This window comes from Myxocyprinus asiaticus, chromosome 23 (genome assembly GCF_019703515.2).
Source record: "Myxocyprinus asiaticus isolate MX2 ecotype Aquarium Trade chromosome 23, UBuf_Myxa_2, whole genome shotgun sequence".
Classification (NCBI taxonomy): Eukaryota; Metazoa; Chordata; class Actinopteri; order Cypriniformes; family Catostomidae; genus Myxocyprinus; species Myxocyprinus asiaticus.
The window spans coordinates 19,381,535-19,406,726 of record NC_059366.1 but is presented as its reverse complement, the minus strand read 5'-3'; the positions used below and the strand labels follow the sequence as shown (position 1 = coordinate 19,406,726).

Here is a 25,192-nt window from a genome sequence, read left to right as displayed (position 1 = left end):
GAAAAGTGTTATTCACAAAACAAGCTCCAGCCACACGGTGGAGCCAACGAAAAAAGAAACCAAAATGATGCCCAGCTTCCTCGAGTAAGTACAGCGAGTCGACCCACTCACATGAGAAACATCCAGTGGTTTACTCAGACATTGATTCTATAAAAGACATTGCCTGATTTGGACATGTAAATACTTGGCAACCATTTTTCGTTTCCATTCTCAGTTTGGCCGGAAACATCAGAGCAAACGAGATCTTTTTCTGATGTAAGAGTTTCTTGCATTACTTGAACCGATCGCGTTTCTCTCTTGTCGAACTCGCAAAGTCCGGGAACAAGAAAACATTATGGTTCTTGCAAGAGAGCTTCCCTTTGCTCCTCGCCTGGTGCAACACAAAATCTTTATCGGATGATCTCAGAAATTTGGCCAGAATCGATTGGGGCCTTTCTCGCTCAGCAGATCTGTGAGCAGGGACTCTGTGAGCTCGCTCGATTTCCAGTTTATGGCCTGTTATGTCAAGCAGACTCTGGAAAAGCTCCTCAAGGAATTTCACCATATCTCTGCCCTCCTCATGCTCAGGAATTCCAAGAATTTGAACATTATTCCTGCGGCTTCTATTCTCAAGATCTTTAAGCTTTTCAAGGAGATGTTCCAAATCGACTTTGGTCGTGGGCGGATTAGCGGTTAATTCCCTCTCTGAAGATTCCAGAAAATCGATTCATTTTTCAACATCAGTCACTCTTGTAGCTAACTCAGAGAATTTTGTTTCCATCGCCGTAATCGATCGACGTATTACAGCGAGATCCTCCAAGTCAGCAAGAATCTTCTTCAACATCACCGACATGTTGGACAACTGACGCTGGATTCCTTCTCCCACCGCGCCATCCAAATCGAGTCCCTGGTCTGTAGGTCTGTCGGGGCTTTCATCCTGAACACGTAAGTGTCTTATAATGTCTCCGGAGCCTGAGGATTTTGACTTCTTTGCCATGTTTTGCATCAAAGAACAAATGTGTAACTGGGTGTATCAAATTTCACCAGATTATAACATGAAAATAATAAAAAACTTAGCAAAGTGCACAGAGCTCATTGCTCACACGTCTGCCTCTTGCATGGTGTCACGTGACCCCCCCCCCTCCAGAGCTTTACAGTATTAATGAAAACATTAAATGAAAACAATCTGATTACCTGAGGCAAAAAGCTGCCATGGCCGAATCACAACATGCTGATATTCAGTACACTTCCTTATGTGATATTGCTTACAGATAATAATGCTAATAATGTAACCATTTAATATTATATTATTGCTACCATGAGTATTATTGCAACTGCTTTGAATATTACACCTTTATACAGTAGTAATATATTTCTGTCATAATGTCTTCAACTTCACGCAATCAGTTGAAAAGAGCGCTTATTTCAGCGGGCATTTTATTTTGAAAGATCTTTGAAGTTCTTCCTGTTTGTGAAGGGTTCGTTATGTCAAGCTTCCCGTGACACGCGATCTGAAATCTTGAGCTGCAATGGAGAAAGAGTTCATTTGAGAGTTCACAGCCGTTTATACACTCAACACACTGATCTGTGGCTCAGCAGATGGATACTATTGGACACACTGCATGAAAATCAAGCATTCGTAGTGTGTATGGCGTTTGTGTGTGTTCGTGTGCGTGCCTGAGTGTTGCATGTGCGTGCCTGAGTGTTGCGTGTGTGTGAAGGAGATGACAGGGCAGAGAGGTGCCTCTTATTCGCACTGTGCTGCGCAGCGCATGTGAATATATTATTTCATTAAATGGCATCCTTCTGCTGCTTAATGATCACACTTGGCCACATAGAGGCTTTTTTATTATTATATTCATAAGTTCTTTGATTTCTCAAAATTTTCACATTACATTTTGCTAATGGCAGTATACTTTAATATGGTACCGAAATGAATGATGATAACGTACCATTTAAATTTTTTGGTGTCGTGATATTTAATTAGTACCGGTTTACCGTGCAACCCTAATATATTGTAAAACAATACTCAACTGACGTCAACTGGCCTAAAACACTTGCACACTAGCACGGGGCAGTTGGGCCATCCTTATTGTTATGCTCTGTTTTTCTTAATTTCACGTTGTATCGGTTATTTTTAAGAGTCATAACATAATCGGGGAATTTCTTGCATATTGTGCTTTTTATTATCTTCAAGTAAAGCTCTCTGTAATCATATTTTGCCTCCTGTCTAGACTCTAGAGACAGTGGAAAATGCTGACATCCATCTTATGGACAGAGATTTGATGCAGGTGATTTTCAGTTTGACTAAGGCCGGCCACCAGAAGTACGTGCCTGAGATTGTGGAGCGCATGCGTCATGAGAGAGGATATGTACCAGGTGAGCCCACTCAAACCACTGTTATGTGAAAAAGACAAGAGAATGCCAGACCATTAGCTTTGGACTTAGCCCTAAGCAGTTACTGCGAGCTATAATGCTCCCGTATGTATTTAAAGAAGTAAAAAGCTCATATTTTAAGCGTTTTAAATATAAAAAAGCAAGCAAATTAGAGAAATGGTATACATAAAGTATTCATACAGTAAAATGGGATTTTGGGTAAGTTATAAATGATTAATTTAGTTTTCTATCTTGATACTAACACAAACCTCTACCCATGTTGTATCTATTTGCTCAGATGCTATGAACCTCTGCTTGAGTCTGATTACCCAGGGACATGAAGATACAGCATTTTCTGTGCTGAAGAGCTTTACCGGCCTGCAAGTAGAGTCACAGACTAGTGATTCTCCAGACTTAGGAAATTTTTTTCTTCGCCATTGCGTCAACATGGACAAGGTAAGGAAAAACATAACCCAGTATCTTAACAAGTGCATATCAAGAGTACTAGTAATTAGGGATGTGCGAGACTAGTCAACTAAAGGGTTCTGATGCTGCTAGTCGACACTGGAATTACTAGTCGGTTAATATTTTTCCCCATTAAACTGTTCAACATTTTTACACATTTACGTTTGGCTTTATATTTTTACACCGGCTGTAATTAAATTGCTATCATATTAATGTTACACATTTAAAATATAATTAATAATACAAATATTATTTTAAAAAGAGGATATCTGGAGCAGATACAAAGTTTCATTTCATCTCAGGCTGTGCGTGCTTCCCTCTCTCACTCGCGGCACGTCCAGAAAGATGTTCTCTCGCTAGACAAGAAAACTCTGCAAAGTAGCTGTGAAATCACTTTGGTGGTGCGGGAAGAGGATTTTCGAAATGTTGGGTTACAGGTCACTATGGATGTTTTCACATTTGAGTCTTTTTTTTTAATTTTTATTTAGAATGGCCAATTCCCAATGTGCTTTTTAAGTCCTCGTGGTCACGTAGTGATTCGCCTCAGTCTGGGTGGCGGAGGACGAATCCCAGTTGCCTCCGCATCTGAGGTCATCAACCCGCGCATCTTATCACGTGGCTTGTTGAGCGCATTGCCACGGAGACATAGCGCGTGTGGAGGCTTCACGCCATCCATGCGGCATCCACGCTCAACTAACCACGCGCCCCACCGAGAACGAACCACATTATAGCGATCACGAGGAGGTTACCCCATGTGACTCTACCCTCCCTAGCAACCGGGCCAATTTGGTTGCTTAGGAGACCTGGCTGGATTCACTCAGCATGCACATTTGAGTCTTCTTTAAATCTGTGTTATTTTCCCACTGAGTGGGCTTTTTCAAGCGTAGGATAGCCGCCTCAGGCGAGTCAAGTCCCGTCTTTCACTGGACCGTGTTGACGTGTTAATTTTGCTCATAAAAAATGTATGCTTTTTAGTATTCACAAGTAGCCTAGAAAATTACTGTTTTAGGCAAGGAATGCCATTTTTAAAAATCTGCTATGAAGGCTATTTTCAATGATGTGCAGACTGCTTAATAGGTTAAACTATCTAGAATACATTAGGTTTATTGTAGGCTACATCACAGGCCTATTCTTTCTATTCTATCCACCTTTTTCCTGGGGGTTTTTCTGGGGAAACGAATGTGGGTGGGACTTCTGCCGAAGCCGTTCTATAGCATTCCATAGCTCTGGCTGCAGTCATTTTAGACCCTGTTTACAGCTGGTAATAAGATGTGTTTTGGATGATCCAATCGCAAATGGTCAGCGCTAAATATAGTTGTAAACGAGGTGCAAAATGTTTTGTGATTGGATCACAAAAACACATACAGAGGTAGTCAAAAACCACATCGCATTTGAGGTTAAAACGGCGTTCTGATGCATCCCGGACAGCAGCAAAGCACCACTTCCCAGTCAATCACCCGCCGAACAATTGTTTAAACTTACGTGTGGATTTAAAAGGAAATAACCGTTCGATCGAAAAATTTGAAAAAGCGATTACATACCCAAGTATGAGAACTTCACAGCTCTTCCTCAGTGTGTCTGTCTGGTTTGAACATGCAGGGTGACAAGATGACAAGCACACACATCTGAAGCTGAACTAACACAGGTACTCCACTAAAACAACCAATAATTTTGCTCAAAATGTTGCGTTTGTGCTTAGATTAAATCTCAACTGCATCTTGGAGAAACAGCACGCCGTTTTGTTCGCACTTTGTCTTTGACTTTTTTGCAGTTTATTATCATTCATTAACACACTGATATAGTGATTGATGTATGTCCTCACAAAATCATACACGCTATCCTCAAAATCCCAACTTCGCAATGAAAGAATGAATGGATGTACGCTGCAACAAAAGCTGTGTGAACTTTCAACAGAAGTAACGCCCATATTTCTCGCTAAGCATCACGGGATGTAGGAAAAAGGTGGATAGCTATTTTTTTATTTATTTTTTTTACATGGTCTCTGTAACTGGTTAACGTTCTTTACAGAACAGCTGTCATATTTGATGTACTGTATGGCTAATGCATGACCGCACTTAGTGAAATACATGTAACATCTTTGCGCATTTTTTCCCCTCGTAGATTTTACTTGCCTGTTAATTATTTTCAAAAAAGTCCTGACTGTTTTAATATGTTAAGTAACTTTGACTTGGTGAATTCCATTTAGAACAGGCTTAATAGGGTTGCTCTATTGGTCCTGCACTATTCATTCAATTGTTTTCAATAAATAAAACTGTATTTGCTGAAGGCTGAACATGCAGGGTGACAAGATGTTCTATATTTAACTATGTTTATAGAACATGTCATGTTCTATATTTAATGCACAATTATGATATGCAAGATGAGCACGTCGCAGATAAATGCCCCTTTTCAGCAGAATTTAGCGTCAGATTTGGAATAGATTAAGTATTTTAAATCAGAATCAGCTTTATTGCCAAATAGGTCTCATTATCAATTTTTTCACTTCTGAAGGTTGGTTTCTTTTTAAACTCCAAAATTTTCATTTAAATGTCAGTGAAATTAGTCGTTCCGCACATCCCTACTAGTAATGTCTTTGAACTTGTTTGTTTGAGTTACATGATGAAGCTTTGTGAGAACTTAAGGCTGGAAAAAGCTTTGTTAATTTTTGTGTTTTTGTCTTGCAGTCTGTGGACAAGATGGCTGGATTTTGCAAAGATCTCGAAGATTCTGGTCTGCACTCTACACCACTGCAGTTCACACTTCAGTGTGCTCTGGATGCCAAGAAGACTGGTGAGTACAATGAACTAGATTTTTTTCTCCTGTTTAAACCACACTGTAAAAAAAACAAAAAAAAAAAACAGAAGTTTAGAAAACGTTCAATTAAAAATTAAGTCAACCAGTGTCAGGACTTTTTAATTTAAATTTGAGACAACTTAAAGGCAAATTCATTTGGCAAAAAAGCCAACTTAACAATTTAAGTTGGTCCGTGCATTCAGTTAACCGCATAAATTAAGTACAACAAACTCAGAAATATACAGTAAGTGATTTCTACAAGTTCAACAAGGTTTTATTTTTAAGTTTAGCTGAGAGTAAATATAGTGTTTTCCTGGTATAGAAAATATATTTATTTAAGTGAGTTGTGCTGCAGGTTTTTCCGCAAAAGTAGTTGCAAAAGTCAAGGTGTGAAGATGTGCAGTGCCAGATTTGAGAGGTTGTACTGTGAAAATGAATTAAAGTACAAAAGTAAATGTGTAATACAAGTTTGTGTCTGTAGTTGTATTTATGTGAATGTCGTTTTACACATTTGTGACTACTTGTCTGCAATTGGGAATTCAGAACACAAGCTTTGAATTATTGTCTGTGAGTGCAGATTGCAACATTCAACTTCAAATTTTTATTTGACAAGTTTTCACATCGGTTCTGTAAGTGTAAGTTTCAACTTATGAGTACAAATATTTATTGTACAAGTTCTCAAATCCAAATTTGCAAGCTCTCGAGTTTTGCTACTGATTTACCTTCACAAAAATAGCTCCTAATGCGGAAATTTGGGAACAGCTGTTAAAAATAAATCTGTCCATCCATCCATCTTTCTTTTCTATCTATATATATCACTCTTTCTTTTCTGTCTGTCTGTCTGTCTGTCTGAGGAATTTGCTGACAAATTGAGCTTCCCTGTCTACCAATCACTTCGGAGATTTAGAAGAGCACGCTCAAAAATGTGACATCATCAATAGCAACTCCACCTCACTCTCTTCTTAAGATTTCCTTCCTAAAACTTGCTCTTAGCAGTATTGTCAATTAGCTTTTAAGCAAAAACTCCTAGCTAGGAACTCTTTGGAGAACTCCTAGACTGTCGGTACTGTTAACGGTTCATAAACATAATGTACATTCTTCTACTGGTGCAGACGAAACACCTTACTAACACACTGTGACAGTGTTTCGAGATGCGCTATTCACTTGCATGTGCAGCAAGAAACGTGACCAGTAGTGTCAAATTCATGAACAAATTACTCTTATGAGCCGGTTCTTTTTAACCATATGGGCAGAGGTCCAGACCACTGCTGAAGTAGGCAGCGCATAGACGGCACTGTCACGTGGCACCTGTTACTTTTGGCAGCGCTGTTCAGAATGGGCCAATCACAATAAATTGTTACTGGAGGATTAAAAAATATATTTTATAGATACTGCTGTTGCGGATTTAACAAGTATGAATCCTTGCAACTATCAGTTTTAATTACAATTTACACTCCAGAGTGAAAAAATTAGATGAGTTGTAAAATGTTTTGAATGATTTGAATGCAGATCAATGGAGGATTCAGTTTTGTGAGCTGCTAGTGCCCCCTTCTGTAAAGAAAGCTTTGTGTCTCACAAAATAGGCTATTTCTGACAACATTTGGGTCAATATCAAAATATGACACTTTTAGTCATGAAAATGCTTTCAAATAGACAAAAAAAACTTTAATGATATGAAATGGCTTGACTCTGTTCTGCACATTTTTTAGAAAATATATTTGAAATTGTCAATTGTCTGAAAAAAAATACCTTGTCCCTTTAATCTGGTACACACCTTCTATGACGTGTAAAGTTGTGTTGTTGAAAAGAATTTTTAGGTCAAATTTCAGAGGCTGCTTAATAGGGGTGTGACGAGATCTCGTGCCATGTGACACTATTTCTTGTTGATATCAGCATGACGGAGTGTGAGGGTGAAATTAGCATAGAAGATGTCCCCGCCACTTTTAAATCGTTTGTGTGGCAGCATTTTTGGTACCCGGTGGAAACAATAAACAGCGACAGAGTGACAGACAAGGCACGAACAAAGGCTGTCCTCGGCATCCTCCGGAGGTCGCATTTATCGACCGCATACGTCATCGAGGCTGTCTCGTTTCATTTTTTTTGTTGTTTTTTTTTTGTCTTTTTTAAAAAAAAAAATTTAATCTATTGTCAATGCCTTTTATGTATATGCACTTACATTTATACAATTGTTAACCTTTTTTGCATTCCCAATAAAAAATAAAATAAAAAATGAAACGAGACAGCCTCGATGACGTATGCGGCTGACAAATGCGACCTCTGGAGGATGCAGCCTTCCAAACGAGACATAGCCAATATGTAAGCACTGTAAGAAAATAGTGCCGTACACCGCAGCTAACACAAGCACTATGAAAAGACACCTACAGAACCACCGCAGCGCTCAACTAAAATCAACCAGTTCTGAAGAGATTCATGTGAAATCATACAGGAGAGAAGCCAGTCAGTTGAGTTTGTGGCAAAACCTTTTACAGTGCTTGCATATTGTTCTGTCTTATACTGCATATGATAATTCATACTCAGAAAATAGAACTGAAGTGACATTCATTACAAGATGATTAGTTAAAACATTTCAAAATGCACCTGCATTGTTTTGCATTTTGTGACTTTCAGTCGAATAATAGACTATTTTTCCAGTCATATACACTACCGGTCAAAAGTTTTGAAACACTTGCCTGAAATGTTTCTCATGATCTTAAAAATCTTTTGATCTGAAGGCGTATGCTTAAATGTTTGAAATGAGTTTTGTAGACAAAAATATAATTTTGCCACCATATTAATTTTATTTCATTACAAAACTAAAATGTATTTAAAAAAAAAAAAAAACGTTTTTGAAATTGACGACTTGGACCAAATAATAAAGAAAAGCAGCCAATAAGTGCCCAACATAGATGGGAACTCCTTCAATACTGTTTAAAAAGCATCCCAGGGTGATACCTCAAGAAGTTGGTTGAGAAAATGTCAAGAGTACATGTCTGCAAATTCTAGGCAAAGGGTGACTACTTTGAAGATGCTAAAATGTAACACAGTTTTGATTTTTGGATTTTGTTTAGTCACAACATAATTCCCATAGTTCCATTTATGTTATTCCATAGTTTTGACGACTTTACTATTATTCTAAAATGTGAAGAAAAAAAAAATTATAATAAAGAATGAGTGTTTCAATATTTTGACCGGTAGTGTATATAGTGTTAAAATATCATCTCATCTTGTTCTTGTGAACCCAGTATCGTGTATCGTCTCGTCTCGTGAGCTAAGTGTATCGTCACACCCCTACTGCTTAAATAAGCATATAGTGATTTTTCCCAGCATGTTAAAAAGATATTAATTCACATTTTAACTAATATATATTCACCTACAAAAATTTGGTGTTGTACCCCACTGAACCCTCAATTTCGTGTTGTAACATATTTAATCCTCATTAGTGTTAACTTAGTGTTAACTTGCTTCTTTTGTAAAACAAAATGAAATAATAAAAGAAAAAACAACAGCCAAGTTGTCCTTTTATGAATAAAAATCATGTCAACATTTTACAAAATGTTTACCTTCAGTGTTTATGGCAAAAACTGAACTGAATGGAAAATTTAAATATTTTGTAAGTTGGAAAGTCAACACTTTTTGAGAATGACCCTTTTGCAATTTCGGTCAGTTCCTCACAAATCTGTTGTGTGACTTTAGAAAACATGGAACATAGCACATGCAGGGTTCCCACGGATCCTTAAAGATGTCTTAAATTCAGTTTTCCAAAATTTAAGGTCATAAGTCTTATATATCTTAAATGATACAACAAATGTCAAAATTTTTATTTAAAGAGGTCTTAAATTTGGGGGTGGAAAAACAGGAATCGTGATATGACCTAATGTGAGTATCAAACTTCAAAAGAATAAGATTTAATTAAATAAATGCATACGCTGCATCCTTCAAAGTGAAAACGTGACTGCTGTATTTTCTCCAAGCATGTGGGGGCTTGTGAGTGTTTCCTGCTGTTGCAGAGCAGTTCACAATCATTAGGCCATATCGGAAATTTAGGACAAACTATCACTAAAGATCAACTGTTGATGATGATGATATGGAGTTGATGAAACATGACAATGTTTACTTTTAAGTGTTTATGTTGTAATATGTTGTAGATCATTGTAGGAGTGCAGGTTTTATATCCCTTATTAGTTTGAATGAGCAGCTGGAAACAGGGAAGCGCAAACATTTCAAAATAAGAGTCCCGATGTATTTCAGAGTTAAAGTGCCTTTAAAGTTAAAAGTTCCACGCTATTAATCAAATCCATTTTAAAAACTCTGCAGCAACCCCGACATGAGTCATATGCCTGTTTACGGACCCAATTATTCACTTTTGTTGGAAAGCGAAATGTGTTTTAAGGGAGCACACTACAATTGCACATCAATTTCATCATGAATGAACCAAGAATTGTTACTGTGAGAATGTGTAGTTAAAGATGCACATTGAGACATGTTGTATTTGTAATAAGTGGTGTTTTATAAAAATACATTTAACTGAACGAAATATTTTAATTTAAAATGAACAATTAAATAATTTGTTTTAATGACATTGTAACAAGGTTAAAATGGGAAAGGAGGAGGCGGGAACTGGCTGAACAGTCAAAATAATATTTAATGAAATAAAAAGACACACAACACAAACGCACACATGGCAGCTGCATGTGGCTCTCTCTCTCTCTCGAACTGCTGCATCCCGCTGCACTTATCCCTCTCCTCGGCTGATTAGCTCGATTGGGGCCCGGGCGTGCGTAGTCACGGCCTGGCCCCACCCTCCTCCTCTTCACAGATAGCTTGAGCATAGTCCTTGAAAACAAATAAAAAATGTGCTTGAAGTCCTTGAAAGTTCTTGAATTTAACTTTGAAGCATCTGTACGAACCCTGTATACTTGACTGAGATTCTAAAGGAATGCGTAGAGTGATCGGAGTGATGAGTGATCGGATATAAATCCATCTCGAATCCGTCTTGGAGGGCATTTACACTTGGTCTTTTTATGATAGGATGGCTATCCGATCAGCAAAAATGTATGAAGTGACCAAGACCATTGCTCAGTAGTTGATGTAACAATATGAAGTTTATAGTGCCCTATAGAACCCTAACAGGGTTCTCGCATCTTTTGACCCATAACTTGTAAAGAACTTTTCATGACTTTACGGAAGTGACTACTGGAGAAGATCCTTAAGAGTTTAAATTCCCTGATATTTCCTGATTTTCCACGTCTGTGGGAGCCCTGGCCTTAATAGTGTTATAAAAGTACATTTTTACATTTCCACTTCACAGAAGTTCACACAATTTCCACAGAAAATCCGCTAAATTGGCAATCCAGTGCAGTTATTTTGCATTGTTGTCAACTATTAAGGTCAGTAGAGCAATCCAACATCCTGACAAAAATATTACTTTTAATATTTACATATCATAAATATATGAAATAAGAAAATATTCCTTGTCACAGTATCAAGCCAAACTAGCTGTGTTAGCACACTAGGGGGGGAATTATTCTGCCACAAATGGACTCCTCAGTGTTCAAACTTAGCATGCTTAAAAGCCTGTAAGTTTTACCTTCAAGACTGAACTTGACATTGTGTGTTCTCGCTGTTTAAAATTAAGTTGTTCATACTGAATTGCATAAAACTTAAACTTAACAGGTTTTTTTTTTTTAAAGTAATCTCAACTTTTTCTACATTAGTTTAATAATGTTTTAATATAGTAATAGAGTTTATCTGACAAAATAATATGGCCCCACTGCCTGACAGATATCACTGAAATAGTTGTCATAAGACAGTTGTACTCAACTGGTGGGTCGGGTGGCTAAGTCTGGCAGAAGTTAGTAAAATGGCTAAAATCGCTAAGAGCTCCTTGTTTTTGTAGCAGGTGTAAGTATATTGTTGTTCTTTATTTGAAGGTATGGCTGTTGAGCTCATGAGGAGGATGAAGGAGGGAGGTTTGCCTGTGAGACCACACTATTTCTGGCCCCTTTTTACTCAACACCACAAAGACAAGAACATCCCTGGTAAGTTTTAAGCAACCGGCCTGATTCTTCTTGATCACTCAGTATTGTGCATGCAGTCTGGATTTATGAGTCTGCACATTGCGTGCAGGGAGGCTCTGGCCAGAGGAAAGGCCAGGGCCCTCTGCACTCTTTGTGGGTGAGTCTGAAATGGTTTAGGCTATGAAACCATATACAGTATTTTTAAGAGTCTGACCGCATCACTGCCCTAAATACACCCTAAAAAGACTCCCTTGCTGTCCTCACTATAGCTCTGTTTCAAAACGTAGTGAGTTGTCTACTTAAATAGTATTTTAAAGTCAAATTAAAAAATATATTTTTTTTTAAAGGAATTGATTCACTGTAAACCCAATAAGTTAGCAGAACTAAAGAAATGAGGTAATCAGTTATATCAGATGTATTAATTTAATAAACTCCAAGTGTAAGGTAGTAGAACTTTCAGATTTTGATTTTGCACTACTCATGCATGTTAATTGTGCTTAAATTGAAATATTGAGTAAGCTAGTTCATACATTGTAATCTCAGTTTAAATACTTGAATTAGAGGGAACCTAACTGAGTTTAGTAAACCCGACTAAATTAGATCTGGTAAAGGAACTTTAATCTCTTTCTGGTATAAATTAGCTAGTGCAGGAAATACTAGCATGCTGAATGAATGCTAATTGGAAACACTTATGCTTTGATTAGCATAGCAATTTCTCAATGAGTAAAGAACATTCTTAACTTGTACCTGTCTTCAACCTAAGCTTAAGCTCCACTCTAAACCATAATTTTAACCCCCAAAACTCCAACATAACAAACTCTTCTAAATAACACAATAAAACATTAAATGCTAACAAGTCTCCTGCACAAAGAATATAGACACATTTTATAACAATTCATTTTAAAATTTACTCTACCTGTCGAATGCCATGCAAACCAAGCTGGGAATAAAAAAATCTCCTGCACAGTATTAGTTAACCAAACTAAAAATATAAATTGTCTCCCAACACAAATCGATTAAGTAATATTATTAGCAAACCAAAGCTTTTTGGAAAAATCTGTAGATTTACCAACTCTGTTCTATGCAACAACAGAGCTTCATGACAAAATAATCTAAAATAATTTAATTTTGTTCTGTACAAATTCATTCCAGATGAAGTTACATTGTATGAAGGGATTGTGCAATGTTTTGTCAGTGGCAATCCAAGTGTGTGGATATGCTATGTGTGTAATTACGTACTATGTTTCCTAACAACAGATGCAGTGTATGTACAAGACAAATTTCCTACGGGACAATAAAGTTTAATCAAATCAAATAAAAAATGCCCAGTAGTCTTTGCATCTATGCTGCCATTGCAACATTGGTAGCATAGATTGAGATCTTTAAGTTCAATTGGACAATTTAAGTTTCTGTATTTCTAAAGAGACAAATTCATTAAACTCAAAACAATAAAACAATTCAGGTAACTTAAAAGATGTCAGTTTCTGAACTCAAAAGAATGAGAAAGTTCTAGATACTCATAAAGGTTAATTTTTTTTTGAAATAATTTGTATAATTGAATGTTTCCCTACTGAATTCATTTTATTAATTTGAGCATCAGGGTATACAGTGTTAAATACTGTACCAAAATGGAGTCAGGTAGTTGGAGGAGAGGGGTTGAAAAAGTAAGTGGGATTTGTGACGTCAGACGAAAAGGAAAGTCTTTTCAGAGGTGGAACAAGTTAATACATTTTTAAAAAAATATTGTGAAAACAAGCGTTGTTTAATTAGAATAAATAAGAAATTAATTGTGCACCACAACACAACGGTGGTTTGGCTGCTGTGATTGAAGGCAGCTGGACTGCAAGGCAGCTCACTGGGTTTTGGAGAGCTGGGATCTTTTGCTGATGTTAAACAGTATGCCCTAAATGCTATTTTTGCTCTCTCGTAGCCTCTTTCTTGGACATTTCAATTAAATATAAGTCTGTAAATTTTGATATCTGGTAAATAATTGATTTTTCTTCCTACTTATTCTTCTCACTGTATATTAGTTCCAGAGTCAAAATGAATAATGTCCTTAACAAAAGAATATTCTTCCAATTGCATCACACGGAGTGTAAAAACGATATTTTTGAGCAATAACCTTCATGAAACATGCAGGATCACTCTCACCTCTGTGTTCCTGTACAGTTTTTTTTGTTTGTTTGCTCGGTGTTGAAGACTGCACCACGATGAAGGTTACATGACAGAATTTGTAGTGACTGGGTCTCATGTAAATGCGAGTGCTCTGAGGGAATTCACTTTCAATTACGTGCGCCACTGTGCACGGCCATGAAATATTTAGCGCCATGTCACATTCTGTCCACAGGTGTCACCAGCGGGCAGACGCCATCCCCCTCTTCTTCCCACCGGTTTTCCGTTCATGAGTGCGGAGAGGGGGAAAAGTTTGCATTTTGATGAGGTGTGGATTTGGGCAGGCAAGTTTGAAAAAGCATATGCTAGCTTTGTCTTGGCAGCCGCAAGCTAACGGTTCTTGTCAGTTTCAAGAAGCGATGCAGCTCATCGCTTGTGACATGGTGCAGCTCATCGCTTGTGACATGGTGCGAGAAGAATGCCTCAGTCCTTCACGAAGCTCACAACAGGATTTTAGATCTGCATTCTAAACACTCTGTGCTCCATTCATATTTTGAAAAAATCTGAATATCTTTCTTTTTACATCCACTTGCATTAATTTATTTCACAGATTTAAACTTCTTTTTCATTATGTACTATTATAAAATCTCAGTAACTGCAGAAAGCTTTAGGGCTTCTATCAACTCCAATATCGCTTTAAGCATGAGAGGAGATGACCGGGAAACATCTCAAGGACTAGATATGAGAAGTGATCTGGCCTTGATATAACCCTCTTTCTGGACCTCAGTTGAACAAACACATTTTTCTACCTGGACTACATAAACAAGACAGGAAGACTCCGTGTGAGAAATGACCTTTCCGTCTCCTTGTACATTTTATTGTCCGAGTTTGTCAGATAGTTATTATAAAATTCTAGCTTCAAAACCTAGTGAGCTGCCTAGCTGTCTACTGGCTCCATAGGCAGCTGCCTGCTAACGCAACATCCCAACTGAAATGGAACCTCATAAGTGACCAATTTTGTCAGCAACGCCACACGCTGCAAAAAATAGCACTCCTGACATGAAGTGCATGGGATATTGTTACTAATATTATTATTATTGTACTCTTACAATTGTTTTTAATACTTTGACTTTGATGTTAGCATGTTGCTAAGCTAACAGTGTGATACTGCTATGGATTTAACAAATGAGTAAAATACACATAGACAATTAAATTAGATTTAAGGGTTATTTTTATCAATGCTTTTCAGTAATATAATAATAAAAGTATGTTTATAATAATAAAATAAATACAATAATAATACAAGTATATTTATAATCTAAATTTTCTCTCACCTCTGTCCACCATATAAAAAAAAAAAAAATTTCCCCACAAAGCTCACCTCAATGCATTTCTTAGGGCCATTTACTCTGTATATGTTCTTGTGCTAAAAATTGTGGATGCAGCGCCACGAATAGAGTAGAACGTAGGTGTCTCAGAGCACGTTTTTAACATTTGAAGTTTTTTCACTTGACACGGCGTCTAAAGAATATGGCTCTCCTGTGCAAGAAGCGGCGCAGCTCTCAAAGTTGTCTGTCTAGCGCATGTTTACAATAGAAAAACAATTTAAAAACAGCGCCTCCTACAAGACACATGGCATACTGTCTTAAATTATGGTCAAAATAAGTTATCTTATAAGTCAGCATTATTTTGCTGCCTACCTTTTGGAACAGCCCTTGCATTGGCCCTACATCTATGATGCTTTAAAATGCTGCCTATGTACGCAGCTCACTAAGTTTTGAAACAGAGTAAATGTCTAAGTTTGTGTTCTAAATTTAGCCTACAGACAATTTCAAGGCTTCATGAGTGCAGATGTGCTTTACTCCTTCAATTCAGACCTAAACAAACTCAAGGTTTTCCTCATAGCATGGAAGGCAATTTTACTCTTTAAAATTTAAAAATCCATTTCGTTTTAAAATCGAGATTGTTTGGAGATCGTTTCTGTTATAGCTTCTGTTTACAGTTTGAACTCTGACCTCTCCCCTTTAGTCCCCCTCTAGTAAGAGAGACCGCAGTCTTGGTTACTTCGTGCACTTACACTTTAATCATCAAACCCAGTGATGTAGCAAACAGAGATCTGGAAGTCGCCTGAGAATTCATTGAACCAGATTAGTTCCATTAAAGCCCACTCGCATACTTACTTTGAATTGAATGGAAACGGTGAATCAGCGAGCGGGTTGACTGGCTATCCCTTTTCCATCCCCATTCACATGCTACCTATCGGACTGTGCAGTCTTACCCAACTTTTATGGCTGACAAATGGATCAATGGATTATTTAACAGGAAAACAGGTGTGCTTCTCTCATAAAAATGAAAGAATGAATAGACAGACGGCTCTCAGGCTTCATTGAGGAGAAAGAGTGTCTGGTTGGCAGTTTACATTTGCTTGAAAGCAAGAGCTACTGAGTTGCAAGAAAGGATGAATGGAGAAGGATGCACAGATGAGAATAAAATGGAGAGATGGATGGATGCAGCCTCCAGGTGCTTTACCTGGCTAATGCTCTCACACACTGGTTGCCGGCAGCTCCTGGCACCAGATGCAGGTTTTAATGGCAGATAAAAGCAGCTCTTATCTTTTATTCAGGTGTGTAGGTGTCTCCAGAGCATTGCGATCCTGAGTGCTAAGGACCAAGGTGAAGAGTAAACAGAACACAAATCGCTGGTTCACATGTTCCCACACACATACACAAACATTTGTCTGAGTATGTTGAGAAGACTTATTCCATATGCATGTGCTTGCTCCAGGCTGGAGTGCAAGGCCCTGCTGCAGAGCTGGGTAAAGGCCTGAATCCTCTTTCTGAAGGTGGTTTTCCCCCGGGCTATGCCATAGGAACACTGATGTGAGGAAATTCTAATTAGCTGAGTGTTTGTTTATTTTATAATGCATACAGTTCAAGTCCAGGTTCCATGTATTGTAAACTGCTTTGGGCTTTTAATCACGTTTGTTGGTTTAAAATATATTGGAGTGTAGTATGTAAAGATGATTTGTTGTTCTCACGTTTTCATTGACGTTCATGTTCTAAATACACCACCAGGAATTTGCTGCACAGTCTTAGGGCATTTTGAAATCTGAAACTCATTTGATTTGTTCCAAAACAGGGGCTAAAGTAGTAACAATGTTGCATTTTCTCATTGGATCGGTTTGCTTTATAGGCAACATTTCAAAACTGACCAAAATAGTGTTCATAACAGTCATGTGAGCAAACTGTCTACTTATTTATCGGAATGTTTTTGTTCTGTTTTGGGATTTATCTCATACATCGATATACCGGTTAAAGTGTGTCAGTACAAATGTTCAAGTATTGTTTGTCATGTTTATACACTAAAGTTACCTCCGAAATGATAACCTTTTCTAAACATGCAGTTATATCTAATATAGTCTGCAAATAGGTTTCCAGCATTTAATGGAAGACTAAATTCACATTTTTATTATGAATGACCGTGAACTACAGCTGACCTACAGATTTCTTCTCCAAAAATCAATCAGGTATGCTCATTGTTATCTTGGAGATATTGGTTGGTTTGTTAATTCAGATTGCATTCTCACCACAAGTGAACATTCCAGAGTTCATTTGAAATCAGACCAAGATGACCTCGTCGAGGTGATATTGGACTGATTGTTTTGGTGTGGATTTGAGTGCAATTGCTGTGTTCATGTATGCCTAAAAAAAACAACTAAAGTAGTAAATGCACCAGGTTCTGAAACAATTGCTCCGGATGAGCCAGGTGTAAAAACCCCCTTAACTATCTGTGATAGGACTTTACTACACTGACTTTATTCTACTGACCGATGGACCTCTATGTGCCTGGAAGGGTGCTACAGGGTTCCCATGATCACAGACAACCTGGCAATATCAGGGATGGTTAAAATTGTAATTTCCATGCCAGGAAATGTCATGGAAATTAATAAGATCTTAAAAATTCATGGAAACTTTTTGAGTTATGCTCAGCTTTTAAATAAATTAAATGGCTAGAAATTGTCTCTTATTCATAAATCATGAACAACATGGAAAAATCATGAAATAGTCATGAAAATTCATTGGTCAAAAAGTGTGGGAACCCTGGTACTTGTCTGTCATCTAAGAAAAAAGTATAACTAAAATTCGCTCAGTGCATCCATATAGTGTAATGTGAATCTTTTATGGAATAGATTTCAGTTTGTTTGTTTTTTCTTCACTTTTTGGAGACGGGCAGCTTTTTAATGTATGTCTTGAATGTTACATTTTAAGGTGCAAATGCATGACTAAAGCACTTTTTATGTTTTGTTTCAGGTATTCTGGAAGCTCTGAGAGGCATGCAAGAGCTGGACATCCCTGCAGATGTTGAAACTTATACAACTTACATTCTGTCCTGTTTCCCATCAGTAGACTCTGCCCGCACTGCTCTTAAGGTAATTCTACTGTGCATGTGTTTTTTGTTCATGTTTTAGTTCTGAAACACCCTCTAACTTGGCTTGATAATTGCAGGAGGCTGGCTGTGACTTGAACTCTGATAGCTTGATTGCGGCAGAATTACGAAGCGAAGCATCACATGGAAATCTTTCAGGCCTGCTCTCTCTGAGTAAGCATTAATGTTGGTCAAAACTACCTTCTCTCCCTTTCTATCTATCCATTTGGCTCATATCCATTTATTTTATTTTTTTCATGGTCAGACAAACTCAGCAATGGATAGACTTCAGTTTAGATGTACCCTGTATGATAGCGCTCATCACTAATTGCCCCCCATCAGGGTTACATATACTCAGCGGCACAAACAAGCACACTCTGTTAAGCAGCTACATGCACATCAGGCCTTTTAAGTGGTTAGCGAGTGAATGTATAAGAAGCAAGGGAGCGAAGCGTCTCTGACAGAGGTGAATAGGTACAATTGGTGTTGAATTATAGATGGTACCTTCTCCCCTTCACAGTTATGACCCCTGCTGTCTCTCTCTCTTTCCTCTCTCCATCTGTTTATCCACTGAGTCTGTTCATGTCACTGGGAGTGGTGTTTAATCCACTCAGTTTTCAGATCAGACATTACTTACTGAGATTAGATGTGAGGTGATGTGACAATACATGCAGTACACTCTATGAATTTGGGGATGTATTTCCTATTGAAATTGGAAGTTAGATCGGGACATATTGGAGGGGAACCTTGACTAACATAAGATGGAAAGCTAAAATGCTACAAAAAAATAAATAAATAAATAAATAACAAAAAAAATATGGCCCCTATATAACTTTTAAACATAATAGGATTTTGTTTGCCCTCACCCTCAAATCACAGATTTCTTAGCTTGTAATGAAGCTGTATAAACAATGTGAAATATGTTTTCATTTTGTTGTGGCATACACTCATTTATTCCTATGACTCCTTGCAGTGTCTTCATCCACTCTCCCAGCCATTGACCTCAGTGCTTTCAGAGCCAGTCTTCTCATTGGATTCAGAGGGTAAGTGTGTTACAGCTTGTGTGTGGTAGGGAAATGTTTTGCCTTTTGGCTAGACAGTCAGTCGTTTCTCACCTCATGCATATGGACGCAGTCATCTTCGGGCAGTTACAGCATGAGAAAAATGCAAATAGAGTTTGTGTTTTTCCTATATCTTCTGTGTTGTTTGGGTTCTATTGGTTCTCTTTGTGATGCTGAAAGACTACTAACTATTCTGCCTCTGGGAAGATGCATGTGCTCACACTGGCCATTAACCCTCAAGGCCATCAGTATCTGTAAAGTTACATTTGTTTTGTGGTTAATTCCTCCAGCCATTCAACTCTTTTCTAATTAGGGTTTGAAATTGAAAAAGAGAACTGGTTCAGGAAAAAGAAAAAGAAAAAAGAAAAAATGGAACTGAATGATTTTCATGCCTTTTGTGTCCATTAATGATTCTCGATTATGCATTCTTACGTAAAGGCTGACGGAACACCGCACTAAAATACTCTGACCGTGTTTCCAGTGCTAATATCCAGTTGCGCTGTGACTGAATCTACAACGTGAAACACAGCGCGACCAATTTATTTTTGATTCCTTTAACGAATGACTCTTATAAGAGTGAATTTAAATCACTTTTTAATCAGTTGGAGTGGTTGAACTAATCTGACCTCCATACTGAACCACCATTTATTAATTTCTCCATGTTCTACTCGAAATGAGCCAAGAATTGTTACTATGTTATGTGTACTTAAAATACGTGTGATAAGTTTGTTAGCATATTTCAATAATTCATTCAATAAATGTATCTTTATAAAATACCACATTGTTACCAAAAAAAAAAAAAACTTAAACTACTTAAACTTCCTGCTGTCATATGAACAACCAGTCAGTAACTACACTAATTTAAGTGTCACAAACCTTAACCCTTATAAAGCCTAGCGTATCATATTTGATACATAATTTTCCAAAGCCTCTACATCAACATGAACAATACTTAAAAAAAAATAAAATAAATAAAAATCTCAATATTATTTAATATGTCAGGATTTAAAGGTTTAATATATAGTTAGGATCATTTATTGGATTGCATTTTTGCAGCCTCTCTGCTTCATTAAAAAGTCTGTGTTAACACACCTTTTGCAAGAATTGTAAACATTTTGTTCTGATTTGTTATTTCTGTTCTGTTAAAACCTGAAATGACTTCATAATTTGGCACAAACTGCTAAGGGCATTAAATGCAATAAGAATTGTATTTCTAATTTCCAAATAGTTCTTCCATAAAAGTACTTAAAGAATTATTAATTGAATCGCTAAGGAATTGGAATCATTAAAAGGAATTGGAAATGTTGTTAGAATTATTAGAGTCCTTACAACCCATCTCTTGATATTTCATTTATCATTCCTCCTTATTGCATCAGCCAGTGCAGACACATATTATCACAGAATCAATCTCATCATGTACAATAGTTAAGGGCCGAGCTCTGTTTTTATCGCCGATCCAAACACGGAGACCGAAGCGCAGCAGATGCTGCTGTCCTCTGTATTTAGCAAAGCATTTAGATGTGAAAGCAGAGCAGGGAGGTTGCTGGCAGCGATGGAAGTCAGGCTGGTAATTGGGGCTGTCAGAAGGGTAGAGGGGTTTGTCGGGGCCTTGCCTCCTTAGTGACCCGCTCTTGTAATAGTCAAGGTCAGGAGATAATTTAATCATTAAACAATGTTGAATCTTTTTTTCCCTTCTCATCTCCTTGCTGCCTGCCATCAACACAACCTACTAGCACTGCATCGTGACTTTGTAATGTGTTATAGAATGTGCCAGTGCCAGTATGTGTTTGAATGTGTATTTGTGTATCTGTACAGTAAATGTGTGACCATATGGCATTCTTTATTCTAGAAAAGCACACTAGAGTTTAGCTATTTAAGAGGTCCCATGTGGACCCCAGGAATATAAATATTGTATAAAATACATCTAACATTTAAAATGAATATAGTATTAATAAATCAGGTGCATATTAATATAATATGAATCTAAAACTTTGTCTTTGAAAAGATACATGTAGAAAATTTAATATTGGACTATCTGGAAGTATTGTTTATTAGATGTATAAAAGGTTTCGCACTTTCGTGGGAAACCTTGAAATATTAGTGATTTATAAAAATGAGATTTTTCTTGACTTGGAAAAGTCATGGAAATGGATCCAAACTTTAAAAACCATGAGAAATTCTATAGTGAATTTATACATTACAAATGTTATGCTTAACTCCAAAAATACCTTTTAGAAATTGCCCTTTGTGAGAGCAGTATGAAAATATGTACAATTTGGACTCCTTATCCTGTAATTACAAACAACTGGAAAGGTCATGGAAATGTATTGCTCTAAATATTGTGTGAACCCTGCTATATACAGTATTCTCACTTTTTAAATTAAGACCCATCACACCAGATGAATAGTTGCTTTAAAAATCAATGCATAGCAGATTCTATAATTTTTTTTTATTTTTTTAATTTTTTTTATACTTGCACTTGAAAGGTTTTGGTTTAATTTGTTGCTGTATAACAGTATCTTCTATCATCTCTGATCCTCTACTGCCCCCTACAGGTTTCAAGATGTTGAGCTTATGGCTAAGGTAAGAGTGATACAGAGAGTGAGAAAGACAATGGAATTAAATTAAAAGAACCCTTCAGGAACACTCATTTATATATATATATATATATATATATATAAAATAAAGAAATAAATAGAAACTTCTCTTTTTTTCAGATCACAGAAATTCTTTACAAAGACAGCCGGTTCAATCGGGTTGACCCAGAGAATTCGGGTATGTTTGCATGTTTGTACTGTTTTTCTTTCCCACTAAAATGACTTATAGTATCTTACTATCTAGTATCTTTTTATGTGAGGGGCACTGAATGTGTAAAGAAAAGTATATTTTTGGTGCCATGAATGGTTACCAATTATTTATTTATTTAGTTTTTCAGCATTTCTATCATTACTTTTTTGAAGCACAAATATTCCTGTAGTCTCTCAATTAATGTAATCATAAAAATATACATTAGATAACATACAGTAATAATTATTATACAATATAATAGAAATATACATACATGATGATGTCATAGAGTGGGACACTGCTGTCATGTCAGCTACTCCTTTGCTCTCCAAAAACTACTATATGAGCAGAGTACTAGTGTATCTCTCTACTTGTATGGCCTCTGAGCTGGTTTCACTAATGTAGAGTCATGAGAGTATTGTGGTGTGTGAGTGTGTGCAGATCAGTACGGCCGCTCTCATTGATGGAGTTTATCCTGACAGCCGTGCTTTGCATAAAGTGTGTGTGTCTGATGCAGTCTGAATAGTAGCCATGTGCATGTTTGTGTGTAAGTGCTGTCTGGCTGCTGACTGTGCGCTGAGTTAACAGAGCTTCTGCAAGTGTTTGTCATCTCGCTGCACTGGAGCAGGCCTCTGCGCTGGTGTCCGAGCAGGTGGGAGAGATAGAGATGGTCTCTCTGTCTCATCTCATCACCACGGACAACACAAATGTGTGCGTGAGGCTGTCAGCTGCCAGCCACTTGTTAAAATAGACTTCAATCAAGTCTGGGCCAAAATTGCCTGGTTCAGCATAATACACACACACATAGTTTAAGAGATTATTTGCAGTATTGCAATATTTCAATCGTATGATTCTGCAGAATCTCTCTTTTGTGACTTTGTGACTCTTAATATTTTTATAGAAAGGAGGAAGTGTCAAATTGGCTTTTCTCTTCCTTTGCAGAAAATGTGCCCTACTTTCTCTACAATCTGATAGATGCTATGAGTGAAACAGAAGTGCAGTCCAAGGAAGAGAAGCTTAGGGAATACTTCAGCCTGCTCAAGAACATGGTACATTCATACACACAAGCTCTGTCCAAAACCTAGGGAGCTACTAACATAGGCAGCTGCCTTTTAAGGCATCTGAACCGCCGTGAAATCTAAAGTAAAGTAACGAAAAGTAAAACCAGGTTTGATGTTAGCTTAAAGCATAAAACTACAGTGCACACACAAAGGTTGGGTAAAATAATCTGTTATATGTTTACACTTAACAATTGATTATCAATCAGGGCTTGACATTAACACTTGTCTGCTTGTCTGGGACAAGTGGAATTTTGAACGGGCAAGTTAAAGAGAATTTTACTTGCCCGACCGGACAAGTAGCCTGATTAAAATCTCAATAACGAATGTTAGCTCAGTAGCGTGGGATGCAGGGATTGAGCACAATTTTAATCATTCCCGCATTTTTCTCTTTCAAAATGCAGGGAATTCCTTCTATCGTGTCACCCTCTCTCCCTCTCACCCTCACTCGTGTTACAGTTCAGCAGCTTGTAAGTGCGAGCAGTGGGGAAGCGCATATTTACTGAACTTTAGAATTTACTAATATAAACTGATATAAACCTGTTAATTGGACATGTGAATGGTGTTGTGCCATGTCTCTATAAAAGAGCGATGCGATAAAACTATTGCTCCTGTTTATAATCAACAAAGCTGTCTTCATCGCAAGCGTGCAACGTTGGAGAGATCTAATTTTGTCTTGTCACATCATGGCGCTCCCTCATAATACAGCAAGAAAGGCAGAAATTGCAAAAACGCTTTGTGTAATAATACCATCTGTAGAGCGAAAAGAAACACTTAAAACAGACTTATGCACCTGTTACATCTCTCATCTTTCTAGAGCTCCATCTAATGTATGTATCCAATGTATTTTCTCTGCCATGTGATAATGTAATTTAATAAGTACTCTGGTGGCCAAAAGTTTGGAATAATGTACAGATTTTGCTCTTATGGAAAGAAATTGGTACTTTTATTCACCAAAGTGGCATTCAGCTGATCACAATGTATAATCAGGACATTAATAGCATGAAAAATTACTTTTACAATTTCAATCTCATACAATTTTGATGAGTTCTCATCAAAAAATCCTCCACATGCAGCAATGACAGCTTTGCATATCCTTGGCATTCTAGCTGTCAGTTTGTCCAGATACTCAGGTGACATTTCACCCCACGCTTCCTGTAGCACTTGCCATAGATGTGGTTGTCTTGTAGCTGATCCCACAAAAGCTCAATGGGGTTAAGATCCATAACACTCTTTTCCAATTATCTGTTGTCCAATGTCTGTTTTTCTTTGCCCACTCTAACCTTTTCTTTTTGTTTTTCTGTTTCAAAAGTGGCTTTTTCTTTGCAATTCTTCCCATAAGACCTGCACCCCTGAGTCTTCTCTTTACTGTTGTACATGAAACTGGTGTTGAGCGGGTAGAATTCAATGAAGCTGTCAGCTGAGGACACGTGAGGTGTCTATTTCTCAAACTAGAGACTCTGATGTACTTATCCTCTTGTTTAGTTGTACATCTGGCCTTCCACATCTCTTTCTGTCCTTGTTAGAGTCAGTTGTCCTTTGTCTTTGAAGACTGTAGTGCACACCTTTTGTATGAATATTCAGTTTTTTGGGCAATTTCAAGCATTGTATAACCTTCATTCCTCAAAACAATGATTGACTGACGAGTTTATAGACAAAGCTGTTTCTTTTTTACCATTTTTGACCTAATATTGACCTTAAGACATGCCAGTCTATTGCATACTGTGGCAACTCAAAAACAAACACAAAGACAATGTTAAGCTTCATTTAACGAACCAAATAGCTTTCAACAGTGTTTGATATAATGGCAAGTGATTTTCTAGTACCAAATTAGCAATTTAGCATGATTACTCAAGGATAAGATGTTGGAGTGATGGCTTCTGGAAATGGGGCCTGTCTAGATTTGATCAAAAATGACTTTTTCAAATAGTGATGGTGCTGTTTTTTATATCAGTAATGTCCTGACTATACTTTGTGATCAGTTGAATGCCACCTCCTTCAGAAATGGCAAAATCTGTACATTATTCCAAACTTTTGGCCGCCAGTGTAGATAACAATATACATTTTAATAATATTAATACTATAACATTAATAAATTACACACAATGAAAACATATTA

At 37.2% G+C, this 25,192-nt stretch overlaps 1 protein-coding gene across 1 annotated transcript in view; it reads left to right on the top strand.

Moving 5' to 3' along the window:
• lrpprc (leucine-rich pentatricopeptide repeat containing) overlaps window positions 1-25,192 on the top strand; it is a 90,491-nt gene that overhangs the window by 9,607 nt on the left and 55,692 nt on the right. Inside the window, exons 8-17 of the mRNA XM_051650958.1 lie at window positions 2,214-2,358; window positions 2,654-2,811; window positions 5,505-5,610; window positions 11,544-11,651; window positions 18,053-18,171; window positions 18,248-18,341; window positions 19,141-19,210; window positions 21,784-21,811; window positions 21,946-22,003; window positions 22,958-23,064. Coding sequence (XP_051506918.1) covers window positions 2,214-2,358; window positions 2,654-2,811; window positions 5,505-5,610; window positions 11,544-11,651; window positions 18,053-18,171; window positions 18,248-18,341; window positions 19,141-19,210; window positions 21,784-21,811; window positions 21,946-22,003; window positions 22,958-23,064 — 993 coding nt within the window. The remainder of the gene's footprint in view (window positions 1-2,213; window positions 2,359-2,653; window positions 2,812-5,504; window positions 5,611-11,543; window positions 11,652-18,052; window positions 18,172-18,247; window positions 18,342-19,140; window positions 19,211-21,783; window positions 21,812-21,945; window positions 22,004-22,957; window positions 23,065-25,192) is intronic.